General features: G+C 40.8%; 1 protein-coding gene across 4 annotated transcripts in view; it reads right to left on the reverse strand.

Moving 5' to 3' along the window:
• AKAP7 (A-kinase anchoring protein 7) overlaps window positions 1-19,534 on the reverse strand; it is a 164,827-nt gene that overhangs the window by 129,855 nt on the left and 15,438 nt on the right. For all 4 annotated transcript variants that reach the window (XM_039530143.1, XM_039530141.1, XM_039530140.1 and 1 more), the window contains exons 4-5: window positions 13,107-13,243; window positions 4,383-4,543 (exon numbers count right to left, since the gene is read on the reverse strand). In XM_039530143.1, the coding sequence (XP_039386077.1) occupies window positions 4,383-4,543; window positions 13,107-13,243 (298 nt within the window). The remainder of the gene's footprint in view (window positions 1-4,382; window positions 4,544-13,106; window positions 13,244-19,534) is intronic.

The raw sequence follows: 19,534 nt of genomic DNA on the forward strand, positions 1-19,534 counted from the left end.
AAAACTTTCAAAAATATCTAATGTCTTTCAAAATCAGTTTAATCTAACTTGGGTTCAGAGAAGGGCAATTAAAATGATCAGGGGTTTGGAACAGGTCCCATATGAGGAGAGATTAAAGAGGCTAGGACTTTTCAGCTTGGAAAAGAGGAGACTCGGGGGGGTGGGTATGATAGAGATATATAAAATCATGAGTGATATTGAGAAAGTAAATAAAGAAAAGTTATTTACTTGTTCCCATAATATAAGAACTAGGGGCCACCAAATGAAATTAATGGGCAGCAGGTTAAAAACAAATAAAAGGACGTTCTTCTTCATACAGCGCACAGTCAACTTGTGGAACTCCTTGCCTGAGGAGGTTGTGAAGGCTAGGACTATAACAGGGAGAATTGGATAAATTCATGGAGGTTAAGTCCATTAATGGCTATTATCCAGGATGGGTAAGGAATGGTGTCCCTAGCCTCTGTTTGTCAGAGGGTGGAGATGGACAGCAGGAGAGAGATCACTTGATCATTACCTGTTAGGTTCACTCCCTCTGGGGCACCTGGCATTGGCCACTATCGGTAGATAGGATACTGGGCTACATGGACCTTTGGTCTGACCCAGTACGGCCATTCTTATGTTCTTATGGGATCATGAACACTAAAATCCAGCAATAGCAATTGTACAGTTATTGCATGGTATCACTATACTTCAAGGATGTGGTCACCAGTGATGGGATTAGTGGCCAGAATGGTTTTATTTCTTTTTGTTTTGGAGTAAATGATGTGTTTTTATATATATATAATAGATATTTAGAGCTTTCAATAAGCATTTAAAAATGTGTATGAATATCTAAATTAAATAATTTGAAAAGAGAATGCATAGTTATGGTTTCAGTAGGGCTTTTTCCATAATCAGACATAATAAGTTGCTAACATGGTCTGCTAAATGATCTTAAGATACATTATAGATAGGCTAAAAAAAAAAAAAAGAATGAGCCACAAGATAAATTTATTTATTTTTTATTTCTTTCAGGCCTTTCTGTTCTAAAATACATAGGAGTTAGATTTAGAAAAAGAAAAATAGTAGTGATATTTACACTCCAATCTTTTGGATTTCATGATGAACCCACAACTGCCCTGAAAATCATGCTGCTGCTAACACAAAATAATGCTGACACCTATACGTGACACTTCTTCCAAGTAATTATTAAAATTCATTATTTTTTAAATATAAAAAGTATGTGACTAGAACACTTTGCAGCAGGAACACAATCAACATTTATGTTTGCCATGTCTGTTTTTATTTAAACTCAAATTCTGAGCACAGCACTCGGTCTGAGAAGCCAGACTAGGTGCTGAGCAGATACATGGGGTGGGGAGGAGCGGGAGAGAAGAATCCTCACTCTACAATCTGCAGCATGTCTCCAAAGCTCCTCCATAGAGGCTACCTTCAGCCCAAAGACTGAAGCAACTATGTGGGACTGTGACAGGGTGTATGTGATGAGGTTAACGGACTGTACTGGGCTCAAGCAGCCCTACTATCCCTGCAAGGCATGTCAGGCCTGGAGGGAAGATGTAAAAGGGAGAAGCCCAGCTCAGCTGATGTCAGACCTAGGAGAAGAGCAGAGCCTTGGATGGAGGTGTGGTGTTGGCTGCCTGGAAACAAAGACCAAAAGCTGTGATAGGTCAGGGGGTGCCCCAGGAGCAGGGCCGGCTCCAGACCCCAGCGCGACAAGCACGCGCGTGGGGCGGCACTTGCCGGTAGGGGCGGCAGATTGGGCCGGTGGACCTGCCGCAGTCACACCTGCGGGAGGTCCACCGGAGCCCCGGGACGACCGGACCTGCCGCAGGCATGACTGCGGAGGGGTCGCTCCTCCCGCGGCTCCAGTGGACCTCCTGCAGGCATCACTGCGGACGGTTCGCTGGTCGCGCGGGTCGGCTGGACCGCAGCCGCCGGACCAGCGAACTGCCCGCAGCTGCGGGAGGTCCAGCCGACCCGCGCGACTAGCGGACCCTCACCACTCAAGCCCGCGGGAGGTCCGCTGCTCCCGGGGCTCCGGGGCGCCTCCCGCGCATGACTGCTTGGGGCGGCGGAATATGTAGAGCCGCCCCTGCCCGGGAGACCAATACAGTGACAGGGACTTTTACACCCCACGCCCACTTCGTGAGGCAGATTGTCAGGTCCCACCCCTCTCCTGGTCTGCCCATGTCCCACTGGCTAGGGAACTTTCACACCCATGGGAAGAGGGTCTGCATTTGACCTTCTATTTGTTTTTGTTGTTTGTTTCTAATCCAGTGGGATTAATTATGGATGATATACCCTCAATTATAGCAAGGGTAGGGTATAAGTATTTGATGAAATGGAGAACTGGGCTATAGACAACAAAATGAAATTCAACAACGAGAAATGTAAAGTGCTACAGAGAATAAAAAACAAATGCACAAATACAGAAGTGGGAAACTGGCTTGGCAGCAGCACTGCTGAGAAGGATCTAGGAGTTGTGGTGGATCACAATCTCAACATGAGTTAACAATGTGATGCTGTTACAAAAAAAAAAGCAAACAAAATTTTAGATTGCATTAACAGAGGCATAGCATGCAAATCACAGGAGGTGACAGTACTGCTCTATTTGGTGCTGGTTAGGCTCAGCTGGTCACCAATGTATAGAAAGGATGTAGAGAAACTGGAAAGGTTGAGTTGAGTTGAGTGACAAAGATGATCAAAGGTATGGAAAGCAAGTCGTATGAGAAAAGGCTGAAGGAACTGGGTATGTTTAGTTTGGAAAAGAGGTGATTAAGGGGGGACATAATAGCGGTCTTCAAATATTTGAAAGGCTGTCATAAAAATAATGAATAAAAGTTCTCTCTTGCCACAGAGAGCAGGACAAGAGGCTGTGGGTTCAAACTACAGCACAGCAGATTTAGATTAAATCTCAGGAAAAACTTCCTAACAGTAGTAACAGAATCACAATGGAACAGACTGCTTAGAGTGGTCATGGAAGCTCCTTCACTGGAAGTTTTCAAAAGGAGGCTGGATAGCCATCTGTCTTGAATGGTTTAGACACAATAAAGCCTGCATCTGAGAAGAGAGTTAGACTAGATGACCCTTGTGATCCCTTCTAATCGTATGGTTCTATGACCCAGGGTGAGAGAAGGAATATTATTGCCTTTTCAACCTTCTCAGGGTGCTCCATGAGGTTTCAGGTATGAGCATGGGGAATGAGGTGAATCAAGGAGGAAGCCATGGAGAAGCACTGTTTCAACACACCCAACCCATGAAACTTGTAAGGAAGTTAATCCTGACTCAATGAACGTTAACTTACCTATCTTTCTCCTCCAGGATGTAGTTAACTTCCTTTAGGAGGGTGGTTCTAGGGCAGATAGTAAACATGGATTTTGGGATGAACAGTGCAAAGATGGGCCACGAACCACTGCAGAAGGTGTCCATGGAGCTCAAAAAATCCATGAATTTTGTGGTCTGAAATGCCAGCCCTCCCAACAGAAGAATGTGTAAGCTCCAATTGTAATTATAGTAACTCCTCACTTAACGTTGTAGTTATGTTCCTGAAAAATGTGACTTTAAGTGAAATGATGTTAAGTGAATCCAGTTTCCCCATAAGAATTAATGTAAATGGGGGTGGGGTAGGTTCCAGGGCAGCTTCCCCTACTCTGCAAGAATGAGCGGCAGGGGGCTCAACCAGGGCCGGCTCCAGCATTTTTGCCGCTCCAAGCGACCCAAAAAAAAAAAAAAAAAAAGTGATCAGCGGCCGCAGCTCTACCACCGCCGCTTCATATTTTTCAGTGGCAATTTGGCGGCAGGTCCTTCCCTCTGAGACGGACTGAGGGACCATCTGCCAAAGAGCCGGACATGCTGCCCCTTTCCGTTGGCTACCCCAGGCACCTGCTTGCTGCACTGGTGCCTGGAACCCGCCCTGGGCTCAACCGTCAGCCTGCCCACCCTACTCCTTCCCCAAGCCCCAACCTTTGACCTGCCTTGTCTTCCCCCCCCACCACCTCCTCCTCCTTTACTTCGCACACTGCATCCTGGCTTCTCCCCCACTCCCTCCTGCCTCCAAAACGCCGCAAGCCAGCTGATTGCCGCAGGCAGGAGGCAGGGGGAGCAGAGGGAAGGCGCTGATCCGTGGGGTCTGCCAGTGGGCGGGAGGCGCAGGGAGGCTGCCAGCTGTGGACAAAGCAGGCAGCCAAACAACGTAAGAGTGGAGCATTGCACAACTTTAAATGAGTATGTTCCCTAATTGATCAGCAACGTAACAACGTTAAGCGGGACAACTTTAAGTGAGGAGTTACTGTACTGCCCATTTAGTGGATAATGTAGTCCTATATTAGCAAGAGCTTAGAAGAGCATTCTGAGCACTTTGTAATGATATTAACAAGTTTTACCTGATATCTCCGTAAGTGCGGCTGTATGGTCACTCGCTGCAAACTTCACAAATACAACTTCATTTCTAAAATCATCAATTCCTTGAAATGATAAATCCAAATGTTTTCCTTGTAGGAGTTCTTCTACTGCATCTTTGCTTTCTAAAAGAGCACCAACTGCTCTGTGAAGGGAAGAAAAATCTCTTTGATATAGTAATAAATTTATTTTTTTGTATTCCCATTCAGGGACTTCAATTTTATTAATTAAGCCTCACAACACCTTTGTGTTACCTTATACCTGTACCAGTGCTATAGGTATTATTTGCCCCATTTTATAGAAAAGGAAACTGAGACAGACTTGCCCAAGGTCACAGAGAAAACATTTATTAAAGCCTCGAGTAGACTATTTTGTTTTGTGAGTGGTTACCAATGAATTCACTCCTTATTGTTCATACACCTTCCCTGCCAAAACTCCCTATCAATCAGAATGTAGATGCTTTTGGGAAAATATTTATTTTCCAGAAACACATGGTTACGCTTAACCATACACTCTCCAGAAACATGGGTGTTAGGAGGTGTAACCTTCTGCCCAGTAGAGACTCAGCTAATTAGTCCAGGGTTGGGAACCAGGGAAAAGGAATCACAATTGTTAAAAACAGATCTGTATCTAGAAAGTAGAACAGAGGCCTTCCTGAGACTGTCTGGAAGAGGAAGCTAAGAACCCCGCATAGCTCTGGGGGTTGCCAGAGAGAGCTATGTTAGATTACACCTGAGGATCTGGTCCCAGGCAATGGTACTGTAAATATGACTGACCATGGCCACACCTTGGGCTAGCAGTGCAGTGCAGTCTCAGACTGTTAAACAGAGATCTGATGTTGGGAAAGCATCGTAGGCGCAATGAGGTCTTTGATTGCTACACGCAATCAAAAACATTCTGCACATGCATGTTGCGGGAACAGCAAAGGTATTAGAGAGCTGGTGAGAGTATGAGAGTCTCATAACCAGTTTCTGAAACTCAACATATAACTACTTGAGTAAAGATGCATACTGCATTGCTCTTTAAAGGCAATATCCTTATCTCATTGAAATCGATGGCAAATCTCCCACTGACGCTAAGGGACCAAGATTTGAGCATAAGTGTGCACCTACAGAATTTAAAATTTTCAAATGCACATGTTCAGTACTCAGTTAGCCAACATTAGTTCCTGTGGTAAATCCAAGCATTGGGCACATCTTTAAAGAAGTCTCATTAATGCTGGGCTCCTCTGTCTCTGTTCTAGCTCTACAGCTCTGCTCCTTGCTTTGAATTAATTGAGCCAGTGTCACTTATTAACAGTCAACAGGACAGTTTCAACTTAATTATTACTTGCACCAATAGTAGGGAAATAATTTTTTGAATTTTAAGTGTGATTTTTAAGATTACAGTAATTGAACAATCAAAGGGAAAAAAATCTTTTTTAGTTTGCTTACTTTGTGTATTGTCATTTTCATTGTTTCTCTTTGCGACTAATTTGCCAGTTTTTCCATTTTTGTGTCTCTTTCACAGAGCAACAGAGAATTTTTTTTAATTAAAAAAATGTAAAACCACAGAAATTGTCTGGGGGACATGACGACAGGTGTAATACCACAAAATACTATTTAACTCATTTTTTAAAACAGACTAGCTTTCAGATAGATGTATTTTTAACTCCTGTGCATCACATCTAATAAGAATTGCTTACTGTATATATGCAGCTCTGCATTTTCAAACATTATAAGTTTGTTCTTTTAAAATGAGTATTTTTCAAATATACACTGCTCATTTAAGTACTACAGTATGACCATGCTAAATCTGAAATTACAAAGACCAGTCATTTTTTAGGTACCCCACACAAAAGATTGAGGTCCCCTGCCAGATTGCTGTTGTGGGGGGGGAGAATATTTTTGTTCACTCTTTCAAGAGCTATTTTGCTCAAACTTTCCAGAAATCTTCAGTGTACTGGCCAAATTCCAACTTTACTACTTAACATTCTGCTTCCCTAATTTGTCCTGAAATTTCAACTAAATATGGCATTTTACTTCACCTCCTATCCTAAACTATTGCATACCATTACTGTGTTCTGTTAAAAAGATGCTGCGTTTCACTCCAGTGGTACTTCATTGGTGCTTCAAAGGATCCTTTGTAAATCATTGTAATCAGTTTACAAAGCACTTTGGGATAGGAAGTACTATTACTTTCCTTACTTTATCTTGTTGATAACAGGAGATAAGTGGCATGCAGGTATAAGAATAAATGTATGCTTTAATTGAGAAACAAGATGTTAGCATTTTAATAACCATTTTTAATAGACATTTTTGTACATGTGAAATAGTTGTACTTGTCTTGAAATGACCTTCAGATTCAAGGAGGTAGAGAGATTAACAAGTACATTTTTAGTGACATAAGGGCTATAAGACATACAACTCAGTGATGGAAGTTGTATGTGGTATTCCCCACCTACTGCAATGAATTTTTTCCTTAGCTATTGTCAATGAAATAACCTTTTACTTCACTGATGGGATGTTGACTTTATAGTCACTAGGTGGCAGTAATTATCTGCAAAATAGATATATTCTTAGGCTATGCCTATACTGCACATCACCGGTGGCACTGCGTAGGGTGTACACGTAGCTACACCCCGCAGTAAAAAGCAGGCTGTGTCCATGAAGCAGTGTGTAGCTACACACATCAGTGAAAGGCCCTGGCAGTGGGGAGGCAGCAAGAAAAAGTTCTAGCAGCTCCACAGTCTACCCCTGTCAGAGCTTTTCCCCACAGCTGGAGTCTTTCACTGTGGTAGAGAGAGCCTCTGGCAACTCCCTGTGGCAGGGAAAGGCTCCAGTAGTGGCAAGCTGACAGATCCTTTCCCCGCTGCCTCTGCCCTGCCAAAACCTTTCCCTGCTGCTGGAGTGTTTCCTTTTGGAGGGGAAAGTCTTCAGCAATTCCCAGCGGTGGAGAAACACTCCAGCAGCAAGTCACAACACTGCTAAAAAGTATCAGTGTAGAAAGGGGAGGTATTGCTTGGATGTATGAAGAGCCGCATAGGGTATATATACCTCTACCCCGATATAACATGACCCAATATAACATGAATTCGGATAAAACGTGGTAAAGCAGCGCTGGGGGGGGGGGGGAGGGGGCGAGGCTGCACACTCCGGCAGATCAAAGCAAGTTCAACATAATGTGGTTTGACCTATAACGCGGTAAGATTTTTTTGGCTCCTGAGGACAGTGTTATATGGGGGTAGAGGTGTACCTTAAGAATTCATGCATATCTTTACTCACCTAAGCAGTCCCTCACTGTCTATGTTGCTGTTTAAACACATGCTAGGGAGGCATGCAGTGTATGTACTCTATACGCTTATATAAGGAGTCTGCAGTGTAGATGTACCCTTAGAGGCACTGGTAGAATCTACATCATTTATTTTGATCTATCTTTAGTATTTGGTCTAGATAATACTTAGTCATGCCCTGAGTGCTGGGGACTGGACTAGATGCTATCTCGAGGTCCCTTCCAGCCCTATGATTCTTTTTATAAGCAAGCTATCACCATGGCAACTAAGAACATTTGTATCCTATCAGGTATACTAGGTTATTTCATTCATTATGCCCACACATACAAAGGTGTGTGTATATTCTTATAATCATATCTGAACAGCACTCCCCTCTACTTTTCCAATGTCTCTATGGTACTGGGGGCTTGGGTGAGAATTAGATGGTTGACTGAAACCTAGTTCAAGTAAAAAGTGATGTCTGAATTAGGCTGAATTAGGAACACATCTAGAGGTAACAGCAGATGTGATATGTTCTTTTCATTAGGGTATCCTTGTCAATTTTTAAAATGAAGTTTGCAACCTTCACCATATGAATAAAACCTGTAAGTTTCTGGATGCCCAGATAGGATCAGTGGACAAACGTACTTTTACTCATCTGTGCTTGACAAAGGGGTCTGACTGTTCCTTATGCACGTACACCTCCCCAGTCATTTAGGCCTTTTCTACCACCAGGCTTCTACGTGGAGCTATACATGAAGACATCTCACAAATTTCAGCAAGTGCAGATTCAGCTGCCTTTCTTTGCAGGATATTACAAATGAAGTATGTAAAATGGATTTTAGGAGCTGTCCATGATTTTTCTGAATTCATAGAATCATGGAATGTCAGGGTTGGAAGGGACTCAGGAGGTCATCTAGTCCAACCCACTGCTCAAAGCAGGACCAATCCCCAGACAGATTTTTGCCCCAGATCCCTAAATGGCCCCCTCAAGGATTGAATTTATAACCCTGGGTTTAGTAGGCCAATGCTCAAACCACCGAGCTATCTCTCCCCCCCAATTATGTAATCTAAACATTATGACATTTAAGTATGGATCTCAGCTCTTTTCTAAATTGTTAATTTAAAAGTCTCTGAGAAAAACAAAGTTAATATAAGCAAAGTAAAATTGGAATCCTTTCAACTGTTCGTATATGTGTGCTGAGGGGGTCAGATATGGCGTATATCTGTTTCTCTTTCTTTCTCTGTTCAATGCTTTTATTTTTAAAAGTTACCAGTTGTTTGCTGTAACATTAAGATGCGAGAGCAACTTAGGACCAAGATGTACCCTGCTGAAACCAAACTTGTTAAAAGTTATTTAGCACTTTGTCTCTTTCTGTAAATCTAGTGGCGTTCTGTACTAGAAATTAGTGAAGTATATAAAAGCAAAGAAAGCACAGTTCAACTTTTCACTCTTTAATCTTTTGAAAGAATCGATTTGAACAGATACAGGAAAGAACTAAAAATCTTCATTCTCTACTGTAAGCAATCTAGAGCATTATTTTTATTAAATGCCCACATCCCCCAATCACGATCAAGCTCCCATTGCATAGGACCTATATAACTATGTACAAAATATACATTCCTTGTCCAAAGAGACTACAGTGCAATTAGACAAAGTAAACTGAAAAAGACAGTTAACGTGAGCAACAGTCAAAGGTACTTCAGTTACATTTTTAATTGTGGTTTCCTCAAGCCATATTCCCATCCTAGCCACATATTTTTTTCTCCCTCTGCACAGACACCTCAACCAATATGCTCCCCTATTGTTGAACCAACATGCCCGTCTTTCACCCCAGCCATCTCACAGAAACTTTTATTTTGCTTTTAATGCCTCCTATTATACTGTATTACTTTCAGCTTTTGTTTTATTTTAATGCCAGTTATCTCCTTTTTCTCTGCATCTCTCTCTTCCAGGATCAATCTCTAATTAGCAGTCAACCCCATATTGCCCCCACTTCTTGAACTTTCACAGTTTAAATCAATTAACAATTGTGCTGACGTCAGCAGGATGTGAAATCATCTGGAGTCATTGAGAGCATACTTCCATTACACCACAGCAGTTGCCCTAAGGCAGCAATGGCCTCCTTGGGCCATTGCCCAGGGCAGGAGGAAGCCCATGTGCTCCTGCCCTTGTATTTCAGGGGACAAAGGATTTTGGGGGGATGAGAGGGTGTCCAACAGATTGAGAGTGGCCCGTTCTCCCTGCTGTTCTTTCCTGCTGGCTACCTCTGTATCTCTCCCACCAGGGCCTTTGGCGTAAGGCTATGTTTATGTCACGGAGGCCATGGAAGTCACAGAATACATAACTTCCAGAGACCTCCATGAAATTCTCTTCTTCAGCCCCAGGGGCTGTGGGACTCTGGAGCTGGCAGCCAGCAGGGCCGTGGCAGGGTTCTGTTGACAGCAGTGACGGGGGCCCCTTGCAAGGTTCCAGCGACAGGTGACAGACTCCTGAGGGGGCCCTCCTCACGGTTCCAACGATGGGCGAGAGTCTTGCATGGGATGGGGACACCTCGGGTGAGCAGCTGGGGGTGTCCCGTTTTCTCTTTGGTAAATATAGTCACTCTGCAGCTTCCAGCTGCCGCGGGTGGAGGGGGAACCCCACAGCTCTCAGCCACCACGGTGTCAGGGGAAACCAGGAGCCGCAGCAGCAAAAGTCACAGACAGGTCACGGCTTCCGTGAATTTCTGTTTATTGCCTGTGACCTGTCCGTGACTTTACTAAAAATAACCATGACAAAATCTTAGCCTTACTTATGCGTCATCTCTTGGGGTAGAAGCTGGCAGGTTCCTGCTCATGTGTTCCGGGGAGGGATGAGGGCACAGAGCCCAAGGGGTTCTGATGTCCCAAATGTATGAGAGTGGAAAGGGGGAAACAAGCACAGTAGATAATTTAGAGAGTCCAATATCTCATTTTTGTTATTGCAACTTAATGCAATAAAGCCCAAATACTTTCAGTACATTTAATATTTTTCTCTTATTGAGAGGATCATGCTCCTGGCTACCAAAATGTTTCCGTTGACACACAAAACATGAAGTACCCATGAAAAGGCTGTTTAATCCCTTACTAGAGACAAAATGCTAAATATGCCCTAAATTACAACTTGGAATTGTAACTATAAAATAATTTTAGGAACGTTTAATACAATTAGAATTTTTGGCTCCAGATGACATCATCATAATGTACTAGTTTATTATCATACACACCTGGTATTTCATAACAACATTAAGACACCCCAAGTAGTGCTTTGTAGCAATGATTGCACTATTCAGAGAAAATCATATATCCTTGAACTTTGTGCCTTCTAACAATGCCAACAAAAACACTGTCTGTTGTGTCTTATTGCTTAAACAGAACTTTTTTTTAGGGAGATGAACATGTAAAGCATTCCTCCCACAGAATTAAATAAGGATTTGATTCATTTGCTCTTAATGCATCTTGATTTATTTGCAGTGACCTAGGTCAAACTCAAGATAATTTGGAGTAAAACTTGAGAACCACTTGACAATTGAAATAAAAAGACCAGAAAAAACAAGCACATTCACATGCAACTGTAATGTAGTAACGTTAAGGCTAATGCAAAAATTGACTAAAGCAAGGAAACAAACAGCTAACGTTTATTAACTGCAATTGCCAAACAAAAAATGTAGTTAAATGTAAATGAAGGTTACTAAATTGTGCACCACTCATAAAAACAGCTTTGAAAAATGTTATACTGACAAACTTAGCACACAGTAAAGTTTGGAAATTCGCAGTTAATTCTGTCAATGAATTCTTATTACTTTATAGTTAATTTGTAAATTTAGTAAAGTCAAACAATCTTTAAAAGAGAACCTTAACCTTAGTTTTCTGTCATACTACACTGTAGTACTATGGATATGGAAGTGGCGGCCAGCACATCCCTCGGCCAGCGCAGCTTCCTGCAGCCCCATTGGCCTGGAGTGGCGAACCACAGCCAGTGGGATCCGCAATCGGCTGAACCTGCAGACGCGGCAGGTAAACAAACCGGCCCGGCCCGCTGGGGTGCTTACCCTGGCGGGCCGCGGGCCAAAGGTTGCCAATCCCTGGTCTAATGTGTAATATTCATCTGCCTCTACTCTTGGAAAGGTTTGCTCACCCTTCTTCAAGGATGCATGCAATTTAAGGAGACTGTTGGATCCCCACCTGTTCCTGAAATCCCAGGAGGGCTATTCATCAGTATTTGGCAAAATAAATGAAACTATTTTTCTTGTATCATAGAACATCAGGGGTGGAAGGGAACTCAGGAGGTCATCTAGTCCAACGCCCTGCTCAAAGCAGGTCCAATTCCCAACTAAATCATCCCAGCCAGGGATTTGTCAAGCCTGACCTTAAAAACCTCTAAGGAAGGAGATTCCACCACTGCCCTAGGTAACCCATTCCAGTGCTTCACCACCCTCCTAGTGAAAACATTTTTCCTAATATCCAACCTAAACCTCCCCCACTGTAACTTGAGACCATTACTCCTTGTTCTGTCATCTGGTAACACTGAGAACAGTCTAGATCCATTATCTTTGGAACCCCCTTTCAGGTAGTTGAAAGCAGCTATCAAATCCCCACTCATTCTTTTCTTCTGCAGGCTAAACAATCCCAGTTCCCTCAGCCTTTCCTCATAAGTCATGTGCTTCAGCCCCCTAATCATTTTTGTTGCCCTCTGCTGGACTCTTTCCAGTTTTTCCACACGTGGACTATGTCACACTTCCCAAAGCCTTTGTGACTTCTAGATTGAAACTGTAATGTGCAACTACATTGGACTCCCACCAGAGATAATTCAGAGCTCATCTGTTGCAGAATGCAGCTCAAGTGCTTAATGAGACTGGCTACTTCACAGACTAAACTGGCTTTGTATTTGCTTCCAAGTATAATTCAAGGTGTTGATACTGATCTTTAAAGTTCTATATATAGCTACCTGAGACTGTGACTTCACCTCTCTCCTCATGCTCTATTGAGGCAGCTAAAATCAACTAACTACATAAGTAGGTTGACCTAGAGAAAAAACAAAAAGCAGCTGTCAGCCAGCAGAGGGGCGCTACTACCTATGCTAACTCACAGCAGAAAGAGAGATGAAAAACCAGGCCTAAGGAGGAGCTGCAGAACTGGACCTGGATGGATAACTCTGCCTAAATAAAGGATTGCAAGGTGGTGAGAGAACTGAAACTCTTTCATCTCCCACAGGGCCCACTGCACACTTTAGTTTCAACTCAGAATTAAAGGGTTAAGCATACACCAAAGTATGTTATTCTGAACATTCCCAAGTGTAGGTATATGATCAGTCTCAGGAAATTTAGAATTGTTACCCTTTATACATGTACCTTAAAATGGGGTCTTCTTCCCTGAACTCCCCTACAACCAAAGAAATAGATTTATAATGTACAAAATTTAACAGCAAAACACTTACGTGCCAACTTCTTCTTCACTGGATAAATGCATCACTAACAGGGTGACATGTAAGGAGCCATAACGAACCATTGCTTGGGAAAGCCTGTGATCCTTTTGTACTACTGTGTCTTGGACAGCCTGAATACCTCTTGTAATCTAAGAAAGACAAGAAATACACAAAAACAAAACTAGTTATTATAGTTTTTCTATCCCACAATACAAGCAAGAAAGAAAACAAACTTACTAACATCAGATGTTTGCATAAAAACTCTGCAAGCAGACAAGTTTCATAATCTTCTTGATAGACTTTTCTTAACCTGCCTGAGTAAACTCAAAGTGGGTAGGAAGTAATGGAGTTTTATTATTGTACGGCTGGACATCGCAGAGTCAGGGCTCAGTAGTAGCTTTTCCTCAGCAGAAGCATGATTGTTCCTGGAACAGTTTAAGGCAGTGGCTCTCAACCTTTTCAGTACCCCTTTCAGGATTCTGATTTGTCTTACATACCCCCAAGTTTCATCTCACTTAAAAACTACTTGATTACAAAAATCAGACGTAAAAATACAAGTGTCTCACACAGCACACTATTACTGAATAATTACTTTCTCATTTTTACCATATAATTATAAAATAAATAAATTGGAATACAAGTATCATACTTACATTTTAGTGTATAGTATATACAGCAGTATAAACACATCATTGTATGAAATTTTAGTTTGTACTGACTTTGCTAGTGCTTTTTATGTAGCCTGTTGTAAAACTAGGCAAATATCTAGATGAGTTGATGTACCCCCCTGGAAGACTTCTGTGTACCTCTAGGGGTACACATACCGCTGGTTGAGAACCATTGGTTTAAGGTGCTCCACTCTTCCCCAGTGTTGTGCTGTCAACATTCTAAATTAGAGGCTTCTGCAAGAACTTCCTCCACCAGCCTATGATAAACCTCGTGATGCAGTAGGGGATGAGGGACTACAGCCAGCTTTTCCAAGATCTTGTATGTAGCACACAGATGAGAATTCAGTAAATAATTTGCTGGGCCATTTGAGTTACAACTCCTGATTTTTCTATTTGAGGAGAAAGTTAGATCGTACCCATTCTTCAAATATATTTTAGCAGTTTCTTTAAACAGAATATTGATACATACTGTTATTAAAATACTGTCAATCTGCTTGTTAAAAAAAATTAGCTTAATGTTTGCCTTCTATCAGCAACTACACATAAAGGAAGGCTTGCATGATAAATTTTGTCCAACAGTCTTTACTGCACATGAAAGTACAATAATCATCATGGTTATTAGAAAAATTGCTACACAGCCTAGATATAATATTAGTGAAAATCAAATCAAACGTAGCTGATTTACTATAATCTTGAGTATTTGGTAAAATTTCTTGAACTAAACTAAGTGAATTATGAACAGATTATCATCTATCAAACACTACGGCCAGTTGTGAGAGTTCAGCACTGTTCATGATCAGGGCCTTAGATGATCTCTTCTACATGAGAGCCTTGTCTTTATGTGCCATGTACTTCCTGTGGCACCATATAAGTAAGTAACAAATTAGAACAGAAGGGGAGTGATGGAAAAGAAAGAAGGGAAAAAATAACATGCCTAGTAGAGGAAGATGCTTTGGCTTCTCTGTAGCCAGTAATGTCTAGGCAATGTCTAATGCCATCTGAAAAAAAAATGTCCCTCTGTCTGATCATAAATTACACTGCAATAAGATTATACTAGTATTTAACCACTGTCACAATTTGGCACTTACATTCCCACAAATAAATGACACTTTCACTGAATTCTCAAAAGGTATTAAATATGTAGCTCCACAGTTACACAAAATGTTGATGAACGTGATCCCAGATAATTGCAATTTATTGACTGCACAGATAATACTTAATGTCATAAACTGGAGAAAAGTGCAATTATCCCAATGGGGAAAAGTTCAAATTATAAAGATGGAGTGGTCCATCATTTCAATTACCAGTTTACTCAGTTTCTGATTATAGTTTCCAGGAAAATTTTTCAAGACAGTGAATAGTTTAATTTATTGCTGAAAGACAGCAAAAGAAAAAAAAAAGCAAGAGCAGTTATAACAATTCAAGCCCTTCAGTATACAGAAGATATATGCTTACACAACTTGGAAGCTATTATCAAGACTTCCTTGACCCAAAACAAACAAACCCCCAGATGTTTATTTGAGTACACGGTCAATTTCAAAGATGGCAGACCACAGCCGGATCCAGAGGTAAACCACAGCTAACCTTACTGTCAGAGAATGAGCAGGGAAGTAAGAATGGAGATGCCCCTCTGTTCCAAAGTCAGAAATGGGAAAGAACGGAAAGAGCAGCTATAAGGGTCGGCATTACACACTAGTGGTTCTCAACCAGAGGTAGGCGTACCCCTGGAGATACCTGGAGGTCTTTCAGGAGGTATATCAACTCATCTAGATATTTGCCTAATTTTACAACAGACTACATCATACAACACTAGTGAAGTCAATCCAAACTAAAATTTCATACGGACAATGACTTGTTTATTCTGCTCTATACATTATATACTGAAATGTAAGTACAATATTTATATTCCAAATGAGCTATTTTATAATTATATGGTAAAAATGAGAAAGTAAGCAATTTTTCAGTAATGGCGTGCTGTGGTACTTTTGTATTTTTATGTCTGACTTTGTAAGTGAGTCATTTTTAAGTGAGGTAAAATTTGGGGGTACACAAGACAAATCAGACTCCTGAAAGGGGTACAGTACTCAGGAAAGGTTAAGAACCAGTGTTCTCTATACTATACTATACGCTATACTATTCCAAAGGCAAAATATTGTTACACGGAAGTTTGTTTGTGAGCCTCTGGGAGAAGTCCATCCCTAGCATGTCCCGCTTGAATTCAGGTAACCAAAATTAAATGCAACAAACAAGGTGTAGATGTACGACCAATTTGCAGACTTCCATTTTCAGGTTTTGTTTATTCTTTTCTGTTTTAATACAGCCAAGTATCTAACTCTTTTGAGCAGTGTGATACAGAGATCAGATATTTTAATTAAGCTAAAGAAGACTCCTTTTAGATCTCTCATATCTAGTGATGAACCCATTAATATATATGAAATGTTTAAATGGTTTTTCCTACTGTACATTACCTTTCACTTTTCTACATTAAATTTCATCTGCCAATTTTGCTGACAATTTAATTTAATTAGATTCTTCCAGTCTTCTTCACAAACCTTGGTAGTTTTAATTCAGTAAATAAATTGTTGAGGGCAGATTTCAACAACTCGCTACGCACCTCCTTCTCCAGATAATAAAGTGTTAAAAATAAATTTTAAAAAGGAGTCTAGTTCTGATCCTGTGGTCATCCTCACCATTAACTTCAATATGTAATTCTGAATAGTATCAAATAACATTATTCTAAAATGCAAGAATTTGGGTTTGCTGCATGCAAGAATAATGCTAAAAAGTTAATACAAAACTGATTACCTTTAGAGTTGTAACACATCAAGTATAATGAATTTAATTAAAATCTAATCTTGAGGACCTAGAAACAGCATCTTCAGACACACAGCATACCAGTTGAAATTTAACCTCATCCAAGTAGATTTACCAAAAGTGATGGAAACAATTATTATTTTTCATTTAACTATTTCTGTAAAATGTAACAGAGTATGATGTTAAAATTAACGGGGCATCATATTTTTCCTCCAAAGATTCAAAACACCATTAAAATAATAGCAAGAGAAATCTCTCAGTCACAAGCAGGATAACTCATTAAATGTTTCCTGAAAAATCCCCCACTGCAAAACTGTTCCTGAATCAAAGGGGTGTTTTTCACTGTAAAGCTAAAAAAAAATTAAGTAAAATCTTAATTCAGAAAGGCTTGTACTATTGCCTGGAACACTTCAGGAGTAGTGAAATGAAATTCTCACAAAAGGAAGCTCTTTGTCCATCATCATCTGAAATGGCAGCAGTAGTTAGAAGCTCCTCTCTGTCTTTACAGGATCCCATGTGTATTAGTTGGAATTTTTCCATTCAGGATAAAACTACCAGTATAAAATCCAACCAGCACCTCCCACTTCCAGTGCAAACCCTACATCTAAGAAAATTACAAACAGAACTTTGTAATATAAAGGCTAAGAATGACAAAGTAAATAAATAATAATAATTAATAACCCCCATATCAAATGCTATGAGACTTAGAACAGTTGCTATCCTCACAATTACTGTTAATGACAAATGAAGTCAAAAACAGGAATTACCAACTTTAGGCAGCGTGAAAATGGCTGCAGAGTTTAGCTTTTCCGCTTTAACAACAAAAATTATTCAAATCCTATCAGCAATAACAGGAGCACTTTTTTTCAATTATGATGTATCAATGTATTCAACCACTACACTAGCCTTGCAATTGTTATATCATGAGAGCAAAAATGAGGCAGTGAGAGATTCCAAATTCAGATGGGGTAAAAGATCTCATTTCTTCATTATCTAGTAAAGGCTGTCTTGGAGTCTGATATAATTAGTCATTGCAATCTTCCTCCACACTGACACCTAAGAGTGGAACATTTCACCACAACTTTCATACTTAGTTTGGTTTTATTAAATTCATTTTCAGACATTATTCAGAATTCCTGTGTGTGAGTATATAGCACAGATGCAATTCCACTCTTCCGTTGACCTTCAAAACACATCTGATGGTGTCTGCTAACAAATCTTTTTAAAAATCTAATTCAGACTCTGTATTCAAGTACTGGCTTTGACAGCACAACTTTTACACCTAACACCGTCTCTTATTTTCTGTGCTGAAGCCACAACAGGTATTCACAACATCCATAGCTAGCAAAACTCAGTGTATATGTCAGCTAGTGAGAAGGAATCATGCTCGGCTATTACTACCTTAACTAAGACAATGCATGCTAACCACAAGAAAGAGAGACAAGGTGGATGAGGTAATATCTTTTATCCCTATCTCACCCACCTTATCTCTCTAATATCCTGGGACCAACACAGCTACAACAACATTATAAACAACCATGAGATACATGTTCTTAAAGATCCTAATGTATGTCTTGAAACCACTTGCACTGCATGAAACTCCAATCTCTCAATCTTATTAAGAATATGCGTCAACATGCTTCTTAGAGACATGTGAAACTAATAATTGCCCAGGGGCTTTTCGCCGCCCCAAGAACGGCAGGCAGGCTGCGTTCAGCGGCTTGCCTGCGGGACGTCTGCTGGTTCCGCGGCTTCGGCGGACCTCCCACAGGCAAGCCGCTGAAGGCACCCTGCCTGCCGCCTCCACGGCGCCGACAGAGCGCCCCCCGCGGCTTGCCGCCCCAAGCACGTGCTTGGCGTGCTGGGGCTTGGAGCTGCCCCTGTAACTGCCTAATTGACTCTCAAGGCTATATATGTGAACTAGGATGGATTTAGATTTTCAACTTTAACCATCATTGCTTGTTAAAGTTGAAAAGTTGTCCAGCGTTCTTAGCAGTAACAGAATTGTCCAGTTCTTCTCCAGAAGGTCAGTTATCACAACATACTGTCTTGTGGATGGAAGAAATCACTGAAGGACCCCTTTTGGGGGAGGAAGAGAACTAACCAGTATTTCTTAGGTCCCAGTCCTGCAAACACATATGCATGCATGTAACTTTACTCACATGAGTAGTCCAAATCAATGGGAATACTGATGAACATAAATTTAAGCATATATGAGTGTTTGCAAGATTGGGGGCACTAGATTGTAGCTGGAGTTTGTCTGACATAGTGTATCAGTCTATTTTTAACTAAAACCTATCCACATTAAAAATCAAATCACACACACACCCCTATTGGGTGAGCTGCTATTCTACTCAAGGCAAATCAGACTTTAATATTCCACCTAATCTAGAGTAAATGATAAGTAATTATTTTTAATAGCAAATTTCAGGATAAAATAATTATTTAAGTAGCTGTGGTCCCCTAATGATATTTGACACATTGGCCCTGATCCTGCACGTGGCTCCACAAGGATGGAGTGCATGGGTCAGAGGGTCTATCTGTGCAGTCAGTTGCAGAATCAGAACAAAAAATGAACATTGCTACTAGAACTGAAGTATTAGTGAGATGATAGTAGGTATATGCAAAAATCACATAGTATGCCTATAAATGCCTCTTTTTAGACAATAATCACCCTGAAATATGTGTTTTACGTAACAGGTTTACAGTTTTTGGATGGAGGTGATTTGTTCACAATGAATTATACAGCAAATTGGACAAATTCCATGTTATTAAAGGAAAACAGTCTAAATGAAATCTACTCAACTTCATAAAATAAGTTAAGGTAGTTTCATGTACTATACACCTGTCCTCAGTCCTCCTACAATTTTGTGGATTTATTATTTACATTTTCCTATTTTTTAAAGTGTTTCTCTCCCCTGTTGCTGTTGAATGACTTTCACAAACAACCTGAGTATA

This window comes from Mauremys reevesii, linkage group 3 (assembly GCF_016161935.1).
Source record: "Mauremys reevesii isolate NIE-2019 linkage group 3, ASM1616193v1, whole genome shotgun sequence".
Taxonomy (NCBI): Eukaryota; Metazoa; Chordata; order Testudines; family Geoemydidae; genus Mauremys; species Mauremys reevesii.